At 38.5% G+C, this 20,207-nt stretch overlaps 1 protein-coding gene across 2 annotated transcripts in view; it reads right to left on the reverse strand.

Moving 5' to 3' along the window:
• Positions 1-19,762, reverse strand: part of PGR (progesterone receptor) — a 112,804-nt gene extending 93,042 nt beyond the window's left edge. For both annotated transcript variants that reach the window (XM_040489704.1, XM_040489703.1), the window contains exons 1-2: positions 17,732-19,762; positions 16,337-16,488 (exon numbers count right to left, since the gene is read on the reverse strand). In XM_040489704.1, coding sequence (XP_040345638.1) covers positions 16,337-16,488; positions 17,732-19,365 — 1,786 coding nt within the window. In that variant the 5' untranslated portion in view covers positions 19,366-19,762. The remainder of the gene's footprint in view (positions 1-16,336; positions 16,489-17,731) is intronic.
• Between the last annotated feature and the right edge of the window lie 445 nt (positions 19,763-20,207).

A 20,207-nucleotide genomic window follows, 5' to 3' on the forward strand; every position in this document is an offset into this window, starting at 1 on the left:
TGCTTGTAGGATGTCTCTGGTACTTTGTGGTCCTTGCAACATTTCATGCACAGAATCCCTCTTAGGATGTCTCGTAGGGCTGGTTTAGTGGTGATGAATTCCTTCAGTTTTTGTTTATTTGGGAAAACCTTTATTTCTCCTTCTATTCTGAATGACAGACTTGCTGGACAAAGGATTCTCGGCTGCATATTTTCTCTGTTCATCACATTGAAGATTTCCTGCCATTCCTTTCTGGCCTGCCACGTTTCAGTAGATAGGTCTTCTACTACCTTTATGTGTCTACCTTTGTATGTTAAGGCCCATTTATCCCTTGCTGCTTTCAGAATTCTCTCTTTATCCTTGTATTTTGCCAGTTTCACTATATGTTGTGCAGAAGATTGATTCAAGTTATGTCTGAAGGGAGTTCTCTGTGCCTCTTGAATTTCAATGCCTTCTTCCTTCCCCAGATCAGGGAATTTTTCAGCTATGATTTGTTCAAGTACACCTTCAGCCCCTTTCTCTCTCTTCTTCTTCTTCTTCTTCTTCTTCTTCTTCTTCTTCTTCTTCTTCTCCTTCTTCTGGAATTCCTATGATACAGATATTGTTCCGTTTGATTGCATCACTTAGTTCTCTAATTCTCCCCTCATACTCCTGGATATTTTTTATCTTTTTCTCAGCTTCCTCTTTTCCATAATTTTATCTTCTAATTCACGTATTCTCTCCTGTGCCTCTTCAATCTGTGCTATGGCCACCTCCATTTTATTTTGCACCTCATTTATATCATATTTTAGCTCCTCATGACTATTTCTTAGTCCCTTGATGTCTGTAGCAATAGATTCTCTGCTGTCCTCTATGCTTTTTTCAAGCTCAGCATTTAATTTTATGACTCTTATTCTAAATTCTTGTTCTGTTATATTGCTGAAATAGTTTTTGATCAATTCGTTAGCTGTCGCTACGTCCTGGAATTTCTTTTGAGGATAATTCTTCTGTTTCATCATTTTGGCTAGTTTCTGCAGTAGCTCCAAAGTGCAAGGCACTTCCCCTGTGCTGTCCAGAGTAATTTGTGTTTGTGGATGGGGCTGCAATGAGACCTGCTGTCTGTCCCCAGCTCACCACTGGAGCCACAGTCAGACTGGGTGTACCTTACCTTCCCTTTTCCCAGGGACAGGAATCACTGTGGAGAGATGTGGCCCCTGTCTGGGCTACTTGCACACTGCCAGGCTTATGGTGCTGCTTAGATGGGATCTGGCCACGGATGTATTAGCCAGGGTGGATCTGTAAGGTGGGCGGGAGGCGCAGGCTTAGCTAGCTTTGCTGATGGTGGTCCCCTGGGGAAGGGGCCCTGCAGCACCGGGAGGGAGGCAAGCCTGTTGGAGGGATGGATCCACAGAAACACAGTGTTGGGTGTTTGCACAGTGCAAGCAAGTTCGGTGACAGGTACTGTTTCCCTTTGGAATTTCAGCTTGGGGGGTGGGAGAGGGAGATGGCGCTTCCCAGTACCTTGTTCCCCCACTGAGCTCAGCTCTGTCTTCCAGGGCTCAACAACCCTCCTTCCTGGTGTCCTTTAGCCCTCCCAGCTCTCCAAGAGCAGAGCTGTTGACTTTCAACATTCCAGATGTTAAGTCCTGCTGGCTGTCAGAACTCATGGAGTCCGGCCCCTCCGCTTTTGCAAACCAGACTTTGGAGGCTCTGCCTTGCCCTGTAGGCTGCCCCTCCACCACCCTGGCTCCCTCCCGCAATTCTGTGTAGTGCGCACCACCTCTCTGCCCTTTCTACCCTCTTCCGTGGGCCTCTTGTCTACACTTGGCTCCAGAGAGTCCATTCTGCTAGTCTTCAGGTGTTTTTCTGGGTTATTTAGCCAGATATGGGTGGAATCTAAGTGATAAGGACAATATGAGCCCAGCATCCTCCTACACCTCCATCTTCCCAGGTCCTACCATGTTTTATTTCAAACACAGTGCTAAATGGTATGGTATAATAAAAGTAGTTTAGTCTTTGGAGTCTGGAAGAACTGGGTTCTTCTGGCTGTGTGACCTTAGGCAAGTTACCTTCTCTCCCTGTCAATTCTTACACTTGCAGAAAGAGAATGGTAATAACTTCTCCAGCAACTCCTGAGAATTAAAGGATATAATGAATAGAGCACCATGTGTCTACCATGGTACCTGGTATATAATAAAAACACAAAAAACAGAGTCTCCATCCTCCCTCCCTATGCTGTCACATTTTTTAGAATTCTCTCTGGAAAAGGGAGCATTCTTAGTAGGGGCAACTGCCTAGTATATGCTTCCTACAATTTAACTTCACTGTTTTCAGGAGTTAAAAGTAGCTTCTCAGCAAAGGACCAAAGGCCCCTAATCTAGATCAAATAATATTTTAAATAATCTTAAAACTGGCTCCCTAGCATCATCTTCTGTCCATCTTATTTACTGTTTTAAATCAAAACTTCTCAAAAACACAGCTGACCATGTCACCTCCCAGTTTAAGGACTCTGGCTCCCCTATGAGTAAAGCAGTACTTCATTATGCATAAGAAACAGCTGAATAGGTATTGAAATGCAGTAGAATAGGAGCTAACTTTTGGACTTGTTAGTTTGAGATATTCAGTAGTTATCTATGAAGATCTCAAGTCAGCAGTTAGATATATAAGTCTGGAATTCAGGGGAGAAATATAGAATTCAGGGGAGAGGTCTGGGCTAGAGATAGAAATTTAAGAGAGATCAGGATGGTTTTCTAAAATCATGAGACCAGATTACATATCCAAGGAAATATATAAACAGAATGTCTAAGGTGTCAAAATACTGAGCACTGGGCCCTCTAAAGTTAAAAGCTAAAGAAGAGGAGACTGAAGAGGAACCAAGAGGGGAAAAAATCAAGAGAGTGTTGTGTCCTGAGAGCCAAGAGGAAAAAAAAAAGTATTTTCAGGAAGCTGGAGCAATCAACTGTCAAATGCTACTGATAGATCAAGTAAGATGGGACTGAGAATTACCCATCAGATTTTTGCCATCTGGTAACCTTGACAAGAGAAATTTTGGTGGGGTGATTGGCTGAGACAAAAGACTGACTGGATTAGGTTTATGAGAGAATGGGGGAAGAAAATTCATTGGAGGAGTTTAGCTGCAAAAGGAATAGAGAAATAGTAGACAGAAGAATAAAGCCAACAGAAATATTTTGGCTTTAATATGGGAGAAATAATAGCAAGTTTACATGCTGATATACCAGAAAGGGGGAAATTATGATTTAAGCAGAGAGGGGGAAAACTTTTGGGAGGCTGCTCTTGGGTCAACAGCAGGAGACTGAATCTGGTACACAAGGGGAGAAGGCTGATCTTGACAAGCAATGCAGATCTTTAGTAACAAGAGGAAAAGTTGATTATAGGTTAGATGCTACATGAGTATATGTGGTAGTAGCATTTTCAGAAAGTTTTTTCAGAAAATTATGAAGCAACATCATCAGTTGAAAGTGAAGGTGGGAGTGTTGGAAGGCTAAGAGGAAGGTGGAAGGTAGCCATCCAGAAGACATGGACAGTGAATGGGACTATTTGCAGGGCTGAATATTTAGTGATTATACTCATTTTTTCAATCCCACCTATTAATTATGCAAAGTTTATTTTCCTCTGAAATTCAGCTAGAAAATTTCTGCCCTCCCTGAAGTAAATCAGTTTTCATTACAAATAATTAGGACAAAGAGACAATAGATAATGGATAAGATGTAATGGATAAGAGAGAAAGTTCACTGGGTTCCATTCTCTGCTCTATTTGCTATTTACCTGTGCAAGTGATTTAACCTTTTTGTGCTCATGTAATACATAGAGCCAAGTTCCCAGCATGTAATAAATGTTACATAAATACCACTCTTATTATTAAACATATTTAGAACCTACCCATTGAAACCCTCTAGATTTTTTAAATTAGAAAATTCTATTTCCAAGTGTTTAAGTATGTAGTTGTAAAATTTTTTACTTGTAATGTATTTATAATGCCTGCACAACAAAATCAAATAACAACAATTATCTGCACATAACTGTTTTTCAAAATGCTCTTTACATCACAAAGGGATGTCTTGCAAAAGGGAGTTACATTGCTTTTCTAACATCACTTTCTGCTTGAAAAGGCAGATGAAGTGTCCTTCTGCTAAACATCTTTTTTTAAAAATACAATTTGTTGTCAACATAGCTAACATACAGTGTATACAGTGTGCTCTTGGCTTCGGGAGTAAATTCATCGCTTATATACAACACCAGTGCTCATCACAATTACTCATTCACAATTTCAATATACAAAGACATGCTAACAAAAGTTTTGCTGTAGTTATTTGTCAATGGTACTTTATTTGACCTGACTTCATTTGCTAGCTGAACCTGGCCCAAACTCACATTTTATAGGCTTCATTCATACATTTTGCTGCATAAATATTAATGTGTTTCATTATGAAGTTTTGTTCTAGATAATTTTTTAAAAATCTATACAATTCTGAATTCTGAAACATATCTAGCCCAAAAGATTTAGCTTAGAGATTCTGGACATGTATTAAGAAATAAACTTATTGATTATACTGAACATGATGCTGCTGTAGTTTTGCAATGTAGCAGCCCTGAAAATTACAATAAATATTTAGGGAACAATTATTGTTATTTGTCCTTCCTGTACATTTACTACCATGTTGGGTTCTGTAGAAGATTACAGAAGATAAATAACCATAAATACAACATAGGTAATAAACTAAATGTGGTTTGGATCTTGAGGGTAAAAAAAAATCATATTAATTAGGGAGACCAAAAAAAAAAATAATAATGTTTTTGTGGGGAACGGAGCATGTTAGATGGACTGTTGAGAATACATGATTTTAACATAAAGAGTTGTAATAATGGCTGTTCTAAACAGAAAGAATGGAATGAGCACAAGTACAACTTAGCTAAAGCATGGGACATGGTCCAGGATCCGAGAATACCTTATAATTATATATAACATTTTCATGTGCTTTTCTGGAGTGACTGCTCTTAAGACATTTTCAAAGGAATTCAGTCTTGGTCCATACTTACCACTTGTTTATTCAATCTCATAAATCACTTTATCACAGAAGAGAAAATAACATTGAAATTACTTTTTTCGAAGAAATGATACGATTGAGTATTATGCTTCAAAAACATTATAATTTATTAAAATTTTATATAAAGTACATAACACAAAAGGCTGTAGCAGCAGTAGAGAACCAAACACCTAAGTTTATTACATTAAAAAAATTGAGCATGAAAATTTACTTCTTTACTTTGTAGGAGTTAACATAAAAAGGAAAACACAATAGGCTGATAAATTATGTGAATTATGCACTATGTAGTTTATTATATGAGGGTCATTCAGCAATAAGAAGGATATTGTGTTTATCTACCCTTATACAAATTAGGCAGATATGGAAGATCTATAGAGTATGTGGCTTTCGAATATTCTAAATGAAGATAAAGTTTAAAAATCCAGGGAAGTAAATCATTAGAGTCACTGTCTTAAGTATCAATTATTTCAATCTGTCCTTTAAAAAAGTGATTGATAAAAGATTCCCTGGAGTTACTTTGTTTTGCTGATAAAGACAGAGCTCTATAACTCATATGTGATTTTCAGATGATAACGTTGATATTCTGTTCAAATATTAAATAGTTGGATTTGAAATCTTGACCAAACATTCACCCTACCTTTGCAGAGATGTCAAAAAAGGCATCAGCAGATAAAGTCAAGGAACCGTTTAGGATTCATTCAAGTAACCTGAATAAACATTTGTTCGAGGCCTAAGGGTTTCCTGTCATGATGAAATGGTATGTAAAAGAAAAAGTTGGCAGAAAATCCTTTGTTCAAATAAAATCTTAAGTGGAAGAATAAAGCAAATAAACAGACAAAAGCAGAGTTGTTCTAGTTTGAAAAAGGAATGGGACCGAGTTAAGGAGCACAATTTGAAAACCAATCCTCTGGAAGAGATCATTTTTTTTCTGAAAAATTATAAAGCAATTAATATTTATTCAAATACAAAACATTGTGGAGAAATAGCAGAGAGGCACACAAACACAGAAGTTGGAGTCAGATGTCCTGGGTTTGAATCTTGACCCTTATACCTTGTAGTGAGCTACTCATCTGTGATGTCTCCACCTGATAGACTCTTAGAAGGATTACATGATGCTCAAGCGTAGTTAAGTATAAATGAATAAGCCTCTTACACAACATCAGGATATGTTAGTGGAACAAAATGCAATTCTTCTCAATTTGTCTAATTGAATACTATGGTGTGTCACCATGGCTTTGGCATAATTCATGTCAAAGTATTATTCTCGTGTTCACTAATTGTACAGAAGGTTTTTTTGTTTTGTTTTTCTTCTTCTTTATGGCTTTGTACATGTCAAAGATAGGGACTATGTACACTTTCATCTTTCTAGTTCTAGCATAAGCAACTTTTAAATGTAGTATGTAAAAAAAATTAATGGCTTAAACCACTTTAGCAGCATGAAGGAAGCTAATCATATAGTTCATTTAGAGCTGTATCAAAATAATTATGTTCTAGAAAGAGGAACAAAGCATGTACTCAAGAAGACACAAAAAAGTTTACTCAAGTAACGGTGTGATAGTGATGCCTTAATAAAAGGATTTTTATACTATGAACTATTATACAATAGTTAAAAGAACAAGCTAGGACTATAAATAAATATACAGAGCTTCAAGTCACTGTTGCATGAAAACATGATGAAGGATAATACACAAATTATATATATATAGGATATCATTTATATATGAACATATCATACACACATTAAAAACTAAGATAGAGGTAGGGAATAATGGTAGGGAAGGGCATTAGAAGTATTGATCAAAGAGGACTTAAGCCTTACTGGTAATACTTTACCTTTTTAAAGGAGAATGTATTATTGTGTTACTTGACTAATTAAGGTATAATATCTCAAAGGCTGAAGCAGAAGCACTAGCTGTTAGCATTAACAGGTAGGTCTTAATACCAATGCCTTGCCTTCAGATTCTTGCAGGATCAAGCCCCACATTGGGCTCTGCACCGAGCGTGGAGCCTACTTGGGATTCTCTCTCCTTCTTTCTCTCTTTCTCTCTCCCCACCCCCTGCCTCCACCCCTCCCCATTTGCACATGCACATGCTCTCTTTCTCTTACAAAAAAAAAAAAAAAAAAAAAAAAGCCCAATCCATTGCATTACTATATGTTTATTTTTAAGATAACAGAAAAACTGTCACAGGGTAGACTGCACCAGAGAGAAAATTAAATAAGATTATTGGTAAATTACCTTCTCAAGAGCCCCAATTAAAAAAAACACTTTAAGTTTATTCATTTTATTTATTTTAAAAGAGAGAGAACATGCACGCACATGAATGGAAGAGAGACAGAGAGGTTGAGAGGGTGGGTGAGAGAGAGAGAGAGAGAGAGAGAGAGGGAATCCTAAGCATGCTCTGCACTGTCAGCACAAAGCACAATAAGAAGCTGGATATCATGAACAGGGAGATCATGACCTGAGCTGAAATCAAGAGTCCTACACTTAACCAATTGAGCCACCCAGTACCCCAAGAGCCCAAATTTTAATCAAAGAAATTATGGTGGAAGCGACTGTTGGATAATTTTATGGACTACAAAATATAGAGAAAGCACTATAGAGCTCTAAAGACAGGGAAAATAATTCATGAGTTGGCCAATGAAAATTTGAACGTATAATTAGAGTAGACTTCAAAACAAGGAAACTTATTGGGGGTAAAGAGGTATATAACATAATGATAAAGGAGTTGATTTTCCAAGAAGACATAACAATCATTAATTAATGTGCATGCATCTACCAGTTGAGCATTAATTTTTTGTATGGCAAAAGCTGATAGAACTACAAGGAGAAAGAGATGAATCCACTACTATAGTTGGACACCTCAACACCTCTCTAACAGAAATGGACAGATCTACCAGAAAAAAAAATTAATGAGGACCCAGTTAAACTCAACAACATCATTCAACTGGTTATAATTGACATCTATAGGCTATTTCATTCAGCAGCAGCAGAATGCACATTCTCAAGCTCACTACGAACATTCATCAAAATAAAACACACCTTAACAAATCTGAAGAATAGAAAAATGGAAATTATAAAATGTCTGCTCTTAGACCACAATGGGATTAAGCCTTCAAAAGAACACACCTGAAAATTAAAAAACACATGTAGATTTTACAACATACTTTTAATTATCACATGATTCAAAGAAAAAAAAAATCTTGAGCAATTTAAAAGTATTCTGAAGTAAAAATGAAAGCACAAATTACCAAAATCTGTGCATACACATAGCAAAAGCAGTGCTCATAGGGAAATTTATAGCATTAACTAGATATTTTAGAAAAGAAGATCCAAAATTTACAATCATCAAAGCTTTCTCCTTAGCAAACTAGAAGAAGAGCAAAGTAATCCATTTAAAGAAAAAAAAAGAAATAAAAATTAGGTCAGAAATCAATGAAACTAGAAACAGCAAATCAGTAAAGAAAAAAACAACCAAAGCTAGTTCTTTGAAAAGATCAATAAAATCAGTATAAGCCTCTAACAAACCTAATTAAGAAGAGAGAACACAAATTACTAATATCAAAAATGAAAGAGGGGGATATCACTATAGATCCTATATACATTAAACAGATAATAAAGGAATACTATGAACAACTCTATGCCCACAAATCTAAATGAAAGGAACCTAAATGAAATGGACCAATGTCTTGAGATACACAATCTGCCAAAACTCACACAAGAAGAAATAGACAATCTGAACAGGCCTATATCTATTAATGAAATTGAATCAGCAATTAATAACTTTCCAAAACAGGAAGCACCATGCCCAAAGGAGTTCACTGATAAATTCTGCCAAACATTTAAGGAAGAGATTATCCCAATTCACCACTATCTCTTAGAAAATGAGGGAATGCTTCCTAACTCAATCTATGAGCAAGTATTATGCTAATATAAAACCAAAGACAGTACCAAAAAACTACAGACTGATATCTCTCATGAACATAGATGCAAAAATCCTCAAGAAAAACCTTAGCAAACTGAATTAAAAAAATTTAATAAGAAGTCTACAACACGACTAAATGGGATTTATCCTAGGTATGTAAGAATGGTTCAACATTTGAAAATTAATGTATTCCATCACATCAACAAACTAAAAAGACAATATCACATGATCATATCAATAGATGCAGAAAAAGCACTTGAAAAGATCCAGCACTCATTCATGAAATAGCAATAGAAGTGAATGTCCTCAACTTTGTAAAAAATATCTACAAAAAACCCTACAAATGATGTCCTACTTACTAGTAAGAAACTAGAAGCTTTCCCATTAGACTAGGAACAAAACAAGGGTATCTCCTCTCACCACTCATCTTCAACACTGTAGTGGAAGTCCTACTAATGCAATAAGACAAAAAGAGGAAATAAAAGGTATACTCATTAGGAAGAAAGAAATAAAACTGTCTTTGTTTGCAGGTGACATGATCTTATTATGTGGAAAATAAATGTGTAAAAAACCTGACAAAACAACTCCTAGAACTAATAAGCACCTATAGGAAAGTGGCAGGATGCAAGGCTAATATATAAATGTCATTTTCTTAAATCTAGCAATGAACAAGTGGCATTTGTAATTTAAAACACAATGTCATTTACATTAGCACCCAAAAATGAAGTACTCAACATAAATGTAACCAAATATGTACAAGACCTATAGGAGGAAAATCGCAAAACTCACATTAATTAAATAAAAGAAGTAAATAAAGGAATGTTCATGGATAGGAAGATTCAATATTGTCAACATGTAAGGTCTTCCCACTATGATCTACAGATTCAATGCAATCTCACTACAACCCCAGAAAATTACTTCATGGTTACTGACAAACTGATTTATAGTTAATAAGCAGAGGTCAAAGACCCAGACAGACTATCAACACATTATTGAAGTTGGAGGATTGACACTACCTGACTTCAAGACTTACTATAAATATACAGTAATCAAAACAGTGGTGAAAAGTGGTATTGGTGAAAGAACAGACAAATAGATCAATGTAACAGAACAGAAAACCTAGAAATAGACCCAAATAAATATAGTCAACTGATATCTGACATAATAATAAAGGCGTTGCAGTGGAACAAAACTATCTCTTCAACAAATAGTGTGGAACAACTGAGCATCTACATGGAAAAAAAGTTAAATTAGACACAGACCTTACACTCTTCATAAAAATTAATTCAAAACAGATCACGGACCTAAATGTAAAACACAAAATTATAAAAGTCCTAAAAGATAACATAGGAGCAAATCTAGATGACCTTGAATTTGGTAATGACTCTTTAGATACAACATTAAAGTCATGATCCATAAAAGAAAGAACTGAGAAACTGGATTTCATTAAAAGCAAAATTTTCTGCTATGCAAAAGATATTTCCAATAGAGTAAAAAGACAGAGTAGGAGGAAATATCTGCAAAAGACACATCTAATAAAGAACTATTGTCCAAAACATACAAGAGCTGTTGAGGCTCAACAATAAGAAAATAAGATAATTAAAAAACAAGCCAAGAACCTTAAAAGGCATCTCACCAAGGATACATGGATGACAAATAAGCATATGAAAACATGCTACACATCATATGTCATCAGGGAAATGCAAATTAAAACAATGAGATACCACTATACACCTATTAGAATGGCTAAAATCCAGAACATAGACAATACCAAATGCTAGCAAAGATGGAGAGCAGCAAGAATTTTTATTCATTGCTGATGGGAATGCAAAATAGCATAGCCATTTTAGAAGACAGTTTGGAGGTCTCTTATAAAACTAAACATCCATACAATGTAGCAATTGCACTGCTTGGTGTTTACCCAAAGAAATAAAAAACATATGTCCATACAAAAACCTACTCATGGATCATTACAATAGTTTTCTTCATAATTTCCCAAACTTGGAAGCAACCAAAATACCCTTCAGCAGGTGAATGGATAAACTGTGCTACATCTAGACAATGGAATATTATTCAGCACTAAAAGGAAATGAGATATCAAGCCATGAAAAGACATGGAGGAAACACATGCATATCAGTAAGTGAAACTGTATGGCATTCTGGAAAAGGCAAAACTATAGAGACAATAAAAAGATCAGTGGTTTCCAAGGATAAGGGGGCAGAGAATGAGTAAATGGAACACAGAATTTTTAGGGCAGTGAAACTACTTTGTATGATACCATAATTATGGACATATTTTATGGTACATTTATCCAAACCCACAGGTACAATATCAAAAGCAAACCCTACTGCAAACTATGGATTTGGGGTGATTATGATATGTCTATGTAGGTTCATCAATTGTACCAAATGTTCCTCTCTAGTGGATGATGTCAGTAATAGGGGAGGTTATGCCAGGGGAAGAAGTATATGGAAAATCTATGTACCTCCCTCTTGATTTTTCTCTTAAAAATAATAAAATCTTTAAATGAATTTGAGTGTTATTTCTCTTTTGAAAGCCATAGCAGAGAGAATGTATCACCAAATCAGTTTCATTTTTAGTCTCTGATACCAATTATATTCAACTTTCGAAAGAAATGCATTAGTTATAAAAATATTTCATTTCTGTTCAGTTTCCTCTGTGGTCTGATGGTGTCTCTCCAAATCTAAAAGGCATTTTCCATCATCTCCAGCTTCTGACAGAGGGGTCAATTCTCTAGTTTTCCAGATATTGCTTAAACTATTCAACTCAGTACATCTATAATTCATTATATAAATGCTAATTGGTAGAATGTTTCCTGCCTCCACTACAGTACAAACCACGAGGGCTGCAGCGACCCAGGTCTGCCCTGTTTTACTATTTTTTCAGCTAGCACCTAGCATAGTGCCTGGCATATGGCAGGTGCTCAATAAGTATTTGGTTATTAATACATGAACAAAATAAATAGTTAAATCTTGAGGACATTATGCATGAAATAACCAGAGAGAGAAAGACAAATGCCACATGGTATCATTTACACATGGAATAAAAAAAATCAAATTCATAGAAAGTAGAAAAATGGTTGCCAGGGGCTGGGAAATGGAAGTAGGGAGAGGTTGGTAAAAGCATACAAACGTTAAAGATGAATAAAGTCTGAGGATGTAATGTGTAACATGGTGACTAGTTGAGAACATTGTATTATATAATCAAAATTTGCTAAGAGAGTATAACTTAAATGTTCTTGCCAAAAAGAAAAAAATATATATGTGAGGGGATGGAAGTGTTCCTTAACTTGACAGGGAGAATCTTTTCACCATATATATTAAATCATCATACTGTACACTTTAAATATCTTACAATTTTATTTGTCAATTATACCTCAATATAACTAGAATAAAAATCAGGCTAATAATGTAGTACAACTAAAAATCCACCATTATCTACGTAACTATTGTCTTCTAAATAGTATTTTACTGTATTACAATATTTGTTTACCCATATTACATCAAATTTATTCACTACAAATAATGTCACAGTAAAAAGTATCCAAAGAATAAGAGGCTGGCATCATCAGTTATGATGACTGGTTCATTTAGAACAAAATTTACTGAATATCTAATGTATTCCTAACACTGAGTTAGTCACAGTACATACAGAGGTAAGCCAATGAAAAATTATCTTTTCCTTCTTAATACAAAATCACAGACCTGCATTTATAGAACTGGTGGGTCATTATGACTTCATCTCCTTGAAAGGTATTAGAGCAATTCCCGACAACTTTCTGGTCCATTCCAACCTTTAGTAAAGGAATGCAATGAGCTATTCAACCAATTGCTTTTGGCTAATTCATTTTCTTAGGGTAAGAGAGGTCATCTCTTCAGATCCCTGTGTACCCACTTCCTAAGTGATTTTTTTTCCCTGCCTCTTCTCTCTTCTATCTTATACCAAGAGAAACCCAGTTTTCCCGGGTGATTTCTTTACAGGCTTTATTGTCTCTCGCTCCCGACTTGGAAGAGAGGTAGGGAAACTGGTTCTTGGTGAAATTAGTATCATCCATCCATATATATCACACACTTTTAATCACCCTTCATCTTGCAATCTCCTTTACTTCCACTTTTACCTTCCTAGATGTTTTATCATTTGGCTCACATTTTTTCTTACAATGCTCTATTGTTTTTCTTTGAAATTTAAACAGAATTTCCTATTAAGAGAAATGTAGTGTAGTTGGTAGAGAGCACAGATTCTGGAGTCACACTACTTGGGTTTGTATCCTGAGTTCTGGGTTTGAATTCCTAATTGTGATTAAGGCAATTTAACACCTTTGGGGTTTAGTTACCTGTTTGGAAACTAAAAATAATAAATAATATGTATATTATAAGGATTAAATGAATTAAAACACCCATAAAACACTTAAATAGTCACTGCTGCATAGAAAGCGCTCTAAAATGCTGTTATCATTATTATTCCTGGTAACAATATCTATTTTTTGACCACTGACTTTCAACTTCTGGACATACTGGCATCCACACATAGTCTACCTTGAACTAGCTGATCACACAGCCCTACTTTAAGATTTCACATTGGCTATACCTCTACAATTATTAAATCCTTTTACTCATCTTTTTACTTATGAAAATTCCCAGAAACTTCTATTATCTTGCCTTACACCACTGATTTTCTCCAAATTCATCCAAACACCAGCACTTAAACTTCCCATCCTTTAATTTTAATGATTTCCTCATATAACTCTTCAAGTCTTACTCAGTCTAATCTTAATCTCTTTACTCCTCTTTGAACATACACACTTAAAAGCACTACTCAATGTCCAGAGATCAATAATCTTACTTGTCCTTTAATAATCAAATGAAGTTCATATTTTCCATTAAATCTTCTCCCATCATTATACAACATGTACATTCCATCCTACAACTAACTTCCCCCTGACCAAACACACCAACTCACAAACCACACAAATCTTAACCATTTTACAGATTTGCTTATCTGCGCATTTAGTCAATCTCTATTTTACATGCAAAAAGGACTTACATGCATATATGTTACCTCTTAAACTCTATTATAAACTTCTTGACTACAGAAGCTGTAGTCCAATTGAAACTGACAATATGCTACACATTTATTTCAATACTTTGCATGTATATACCCATTTAATCTTCATAACAACATTGAGGAGTAGCTACTGTTATCTTCATTTTATATGTAAGGCAGGGAGAAGTGAAGTCAGGGGAAGAATATCTAAAGCACAGATCTAAATATAAGAGGTATAAAATAACTGCTGAATGAACTTACTCATATAGTTTTGTAATCTTGTTCTAGTTTCGTGAATGATTTATAAACATATACCTTGAGTTTTTTTCATAAACATTGCCAAATAAAGGTGCTTCATTTTTACTACTCAGGACTAAAAGAGGACCATGTCAATAATAGTTGTTCAACAAATGCTTTCTAAGAGTAAATCTGGAAAGACATTTTATGTGGTTTTAGATGCTATTATAATATTATAAAAGAATTTGTATTTAAGTTAGGGTGCTTTTGGTTCTATATGCACATTCTGAAGTAACTTCTGAAAATTAAGTAACATTTGTCATATACCTTCTTGTGCACACCATCTCTGATTTATAAGCACTGCAATGAAAGAGTATCTAACCTATGGTAACCAACAATTAGTTACTAACTAGTTGTACGATTCTTGGAAACTGAAATTTATGTCTTTGGGACCTGCTTATCTATAAAGAGATGGAGCTGGGCTAGAAAAAACTGGTCTTCAGGGGATTCTATGGGAGTCATTCACTTACAAAATTAGACTACTCTAAGGAGACAGTAAGAATGAAGGAAATCATATTAATGTTGAAAGAAGCATTCAAGAAATTAACCAAAGTCCGATGAGAGTAGTAACTCCAATTATGCACTGGAGAATCAACTCATTCATACAAAGAAATTCAACTTGTAACTATGACTAAATAATGTCCAAAGGAAACTTAAGGCCACTCTCAGTTGTGTCCATTTTCTCATGTAGCCTCTTTTCACACAGTGCTTCAATTAATTTAAAATGCAATTAAAACCCCCTGAAGCTGAATACATATGTTCAGTAACAGTTAAATACATTCATCTTTTGTGGAAAAAAAATCATATTCTAGATATATACAAAGCAAATATTCTTTAAGAACAATTAATTTAAGTAGAATTATTGCAAATACTACTAATAAATAGTTGGGAATCATTTTTATCAAAAAAGGCTTAATAGTTGTAAAGAATCATCTGTTAGGCATCTACAAAAATAGTGAATTTAAAATGCCTTTTAGATTTTATTCTCTTGGTGCATTTTAAATATACATATCAAACTCCTTTGAAAGTTCCCTTAAGGTAAAAATTTCCCATTCCCTCCTTTCCTATTTATAAGTAGAAAACTCTTGAAATCAGAAAACTCACAAACAGGAAGCAAAAAAGCAAGCATTCAGATCTTTGGTTCCTTGTCTAGGTGTGATCTCAGCACTCCAGAGGGAACTTTAAACTCATTTCGGCTCCTTATAATATATACTGATTGTTAGAATTTAAATGTGAAATGATCTTTAAGTGTATTTTTATCTTCAAATAGAAATGTATTTGCTTAGAATTTAGTGTTGATAGAGAAATTTAAAAATATTTTCTATTAGAGCTCAAATCCAAAATCATTAGATAAATATGTAATTTAGACAATTTTAAAAACATGAAAGTCTTGTTGCAAAGTAACAGAAATTGTTACTTCGATGTCCACAATTTTCTTTTGCTTTAAACTGTTTACTCCTATCCCCTTATATACTTATTTATAAAGATATACCAAACAAAATGAGAATTTTTAAAAATTTGTTTAGAATTACCATTATATAAGTATTAATAAATATGCATGTAGAGAAAAGACAAAATCATGTAGAAAATTTGTAACTGCATTATATATATATACAAATACACATAGTACATATACATAATTTTGATGATTTTTACCATTTTTCTTTTGATCAAAATTTTAAGCTTAGTACATATTTCATATAATATATAATAGAAATATGAAAATACAATTACAGCCAAGCTATTTCTTTAAAGCTAAATGGGTAATGAACAATAGCAGCACTGTCCCCAAGATTAGTATAACTTGAGTCTAATATCAAAAGCATTAGTCAAGAGTATGGAATGTTCAAACCACATTCAATTTTGAGTATTATAAATAAAAACATACTGTTAAAACACAGTCATATATTTTAAATTATATGGAAATATCACCATTTCTTAGAAGGGACAATTAAAATATAAAAAATATCAGATTTACAATCTAATAAATCTTGGTCTACAATTAAACCAAAAATAAAGAGCCTACCTTCCATTGCCCTTTTAAAGAAGACCTTACAGCTCCCACAGGTGAGGACGCCATAATGACAGCCTGATGCTTCATCCCCACAGATTAAGCAAATCTTCTGAGGTAAGGACTCGAAGCTGTACTGTGGGCTCTGGTTGGCATCTGAATCGGGCCTTGAAATGCAAAACAAAGTACTCCATTTATTTTTGGGTGCACCACTGTCTAATATTAAAGTTTTCTTAAGAAAATTGACAGAGTGAAAGAGGATTTTAATATAGCACCATATGTATACACACCCTTGAAAGGCATGCAAACTAGGTGTACCTTTACAGGATCCATCGCATTTGTAAATTATTAGTCATTCATCAGCAGCACCAACTTAAAAGAATAATATATAATTTAATGTTCAGAAAAGCTAAGGTCCATTTTTTTAAATCTTTCTACAAAACTCCTTATATAGAATAATCAACTTATTCTTTGACAAATGAAATGTTATGCCCTTCCTGTGCACATCGTAACAGTAAACGTGTTTTTGTTTTAGTTCAATCGTACTCAACACTGCTTTTGTTTTCAGTTTTTAAAACACCCCGTAATGGCTGTTTACTTAAACGAGTATGTGTTTGCCATTTTAAAGAATTGTTCAATATACTGACACTGTTTTACCTTTCACAACACAGAAGAGTCTAAACCGAACATTATGGGATTTTAAAATCCCACTCCTTCGGTATGTAAATTGAAATGTTTTTGAAAACCTGTGTGAAAAAAGTTGTAGCGAATCCGAAACAATATTAGAATACAGTGCACTGGAGAGATTGATGTTTAAATCCATAATGTAACTATATTACACATAACTGGAGTCTTGAAATTTGTATGATAATACAGCCATTGAAGGTCCAAAACCCGTCAGGTTCTGCTTTCGGTTCTGGCTAGCTACCATACATTAAGTACCACCCCTCCCGGAGGAATTGTGCCTTAAAGTCTCTACTAAAGACATTCCCAGTAAACATCCTTCAAAGAAAAGAACCATTTTGTAAAGCCCCCAACTCGCCGCTTCCCCTCCCCCCCCCTCCCCCCGGCTCCACTGGATTACTGCGCACCTATAGTGACGCTGCACATTTTAAATTAGGGTTGATCTCGCCTCGAAATCTCGCAGATTTGTAAAATTCAGAAGATATTTTCGAGGAGGCACGCTCCAAAAACGGCATATTATGCGCCCCCCTTGTGTCCCCAAAATAGTGAGGAGAGGAGGGAAGAAAAAGGAAACCAAACTACCCTTGTGCCCCGCCCCGGCCACCCACCCCCTTGCGGCCACTTGGGTGAGCAGGACCCTGGGACCTGGAGCGAGCGGCGACGAAGGCGCCGGGCTGCTACTCGCGGGATGCGTACGGCACTCCGCGCCCCGCCCGCGACCCTCACCTCAGGTAGTTGAGATAGGGCTGGTAGACCTGCGGCAGGCCCTCTTTGAGCACTGCGGCCTGGTAGCCGAGCTGCGGGAGCCCGTTGAGACTGAGCTGCGGGTAGAGCGCAGGGGCCGCCCCGGCGGAAGCAACAGAAGCTGAGGTGGAGGCACCGTCCCGCGGCAGCATGCAGGCGCCTGCGCCCGGCGCCTTGCAAGGCGGCGGAGCAAACGGGCCTTGCTGGGGCGGCGCGCCCTCCGCTTTGTACAGGATGCACTCCAGGGTCGACCCAGACGAGGACGTGGACGAGACTGTGGCACTGGCGGGTGCGGCAGACGCCCCCGCGGCCTCCCCGGGTCTGGACGACGGCGCTCGCGGAGGGAGCGGCGGCAGCGCCAGCGGCAAATCCGGAAAGACTGCGGGGTTGGGACCCGCCACCAGGTACGGCCGCGGGGAGCGGGCAGCGGCTTCGGTGCCTTCCTCCTCCTCCTTGATCTTCAGGGCTGGCGGCTGGAAGTCGCCGTAGAGCGGGAACGCATCATCCTTGGGCTCGGCGTCGGGCGGGTACGCACAGTCGGAGAAGTCGCCAGCAGCGACCTGGGTGGAAGAAGCCGAGGGTGAGCCCCGCGGCGGGGCAAAGGCGCTGACAACCGCGGCCCCGCCGTCATAATTCTCCCCTTCCAGCAGTTGACGGGTGCGGGCGGCCAGGAAGGCCGAGTTGAGGGGCAGAATGGGCACGTGGATAAAATCCATCATCGTGGTGGCCAGCGGGGAGCACCCGGGCGCCGCTGGCGCGTCCTGCTCCGCCAGGGCGACCTTGGGCGCCAAGAAACGGGAATCTTCTTTGGGGACCAGGGTGACGCTTCCTGCGGCCACCCCAGGAGCGGTGGCTGCAGCTCCTCCTCCAGCTGCCGTGCCTCCCAGAGGCCGGGATTTGCCCTTCAGAAGTGGACCCACGGAGCCTTCGGACTCCAAGCCATCCTCCTGCTCTACGTCTACCACAGCAGGCTGCGGAGCTGGTTTCACTGAGGCCCCAGACCAATGGTGGCTCCCAGAGGTCAGGGGCAGCAGCTGTCGGGGCGGTGACAGACCCCTGGGCAGCACTTTGTGGGCAGTTGCCGTTCCGGAGCTGTCGCTAGCCTTGCCCTCTGGCCGGCTCATGAGCGAAGACAACCCCCCCTGGGTGGTGGGGGCAACCCGGGGGTCTTCAGGAAGCTCAGAGCCAAACAGGCACCAAGGGCTGGCGGCCTCACAGGCAGGAGAGCTGGCGTGGGTCTGCCCGGAAGCTGAAGGCTCCAGTAAAGTGTCCAAGACACTGTGCAGCAGCCCTCTGTCCTTTTCTGGGGGTCTAGAGCTGCCAGCTCCTGCACTGCTTGTGGCTTCAACTCTGGGATACGCCCCCTCCACGTCTGACAGCGGCTGCTGGTCCTGTGTCTTCGGGTCCGGGTCTTGTCCCTGGCAAGGCCTAGGGAAGAGCAACGGGTCCAGAGAGATAGGTATAGCTGAGACTACAGGCGAGGAGTTCGAGGTCTGACTCTCCTGGAAAGGGCCAGCGTCCCGGAGTCCCAGCAGAGGCGCTCCGAGCAGTGTGGAGGAGGGCGCGGCGCCCGCCACGTGGGGAGCCTGGGGTTCCTTTGCCTTCAGCTCTGTCATGACGACCTGGACTCCCCTTATCTCCTCCCCTGTTTGTAAGGAGGAGGGATAGGGGAAGGAGGTGGGGGTGTAGGGAATATAGGAGCAGCGGGAGGAGAAAATTAATGTTGAATTTGGCTGGACCCGGCGGGGCGGGGTGGGGAGATCCCCACCTCCCGGGTCGGAAGGAGGCGGTGCTGGTCAGCTACTGCTTTTGCCCCCCCATCTGGTAGGCAGAGGAAGGGTGGCAGTTGTTCTGTCCCTTAGTCTGGTGGGGAGAGCAAAAGAAGGTAGTTGTGCAGGATCTCGTCGCCTAGCTGGGAGAGTTCTCCGACTTCAGTCCGAGGATGGAAGGCGCAGAGTACTTACAAGTCCGGCACTCGAGTGGCTGCGGCTTCGAAAGCAATTACAGGCGCAGCTCTATCTTCCGACCTTTTCTCTGGCTTCAACCCAGTGCGTGCCTTGTAGCTCCCAATCCCTGACGCCGTCCTACTTTCCTTCTCATTAAAACCCTGGGACTACTTGATTTTTCCGCAGTCTAGGAGGACGAAACGCCATTGGTTTACCTATTTCATTCAAATGCCAAGTGAAACTAGTACGTACTGAGAATGTTGCTTACGCTCCAGAACTTCGAATACTCAAATATTATAAAGCTTAACTCGAGTAGTGACAGCTGTAGACTGGCCCCACAGGTTTCTAATGACGTCTCCTCCCTATCGAGATGCCCCGCCCAAAGCCTCTCCTACACCAATTACAGGCCTGAGCTGAAATTCTGGAGTTGTTATTCCCAACCGCTAGTCTGATTCCACTCTGAATGGCAGGTGCTGTGGGATGGAACTTTATACACATATTAGATGTTTTAG

The sequence above is a fragment of the Herpailurus yagouaroundi genome, unplaced genomic scaffold (genome assembly GCF_014898765.1).
Source record: "Herpailurus yagouaroundi ecotype Mexico unplaced genomic scaffold, PumYag 180, whole genome shotgun sequence".
In the NCBI taxonomy this organism is placed as follows: Eukaryota; Metazoa; Chordata; class Mammalia; order Carnivora; family Felidae; genus Herpailurus; species Herpailurus yagouaroundi.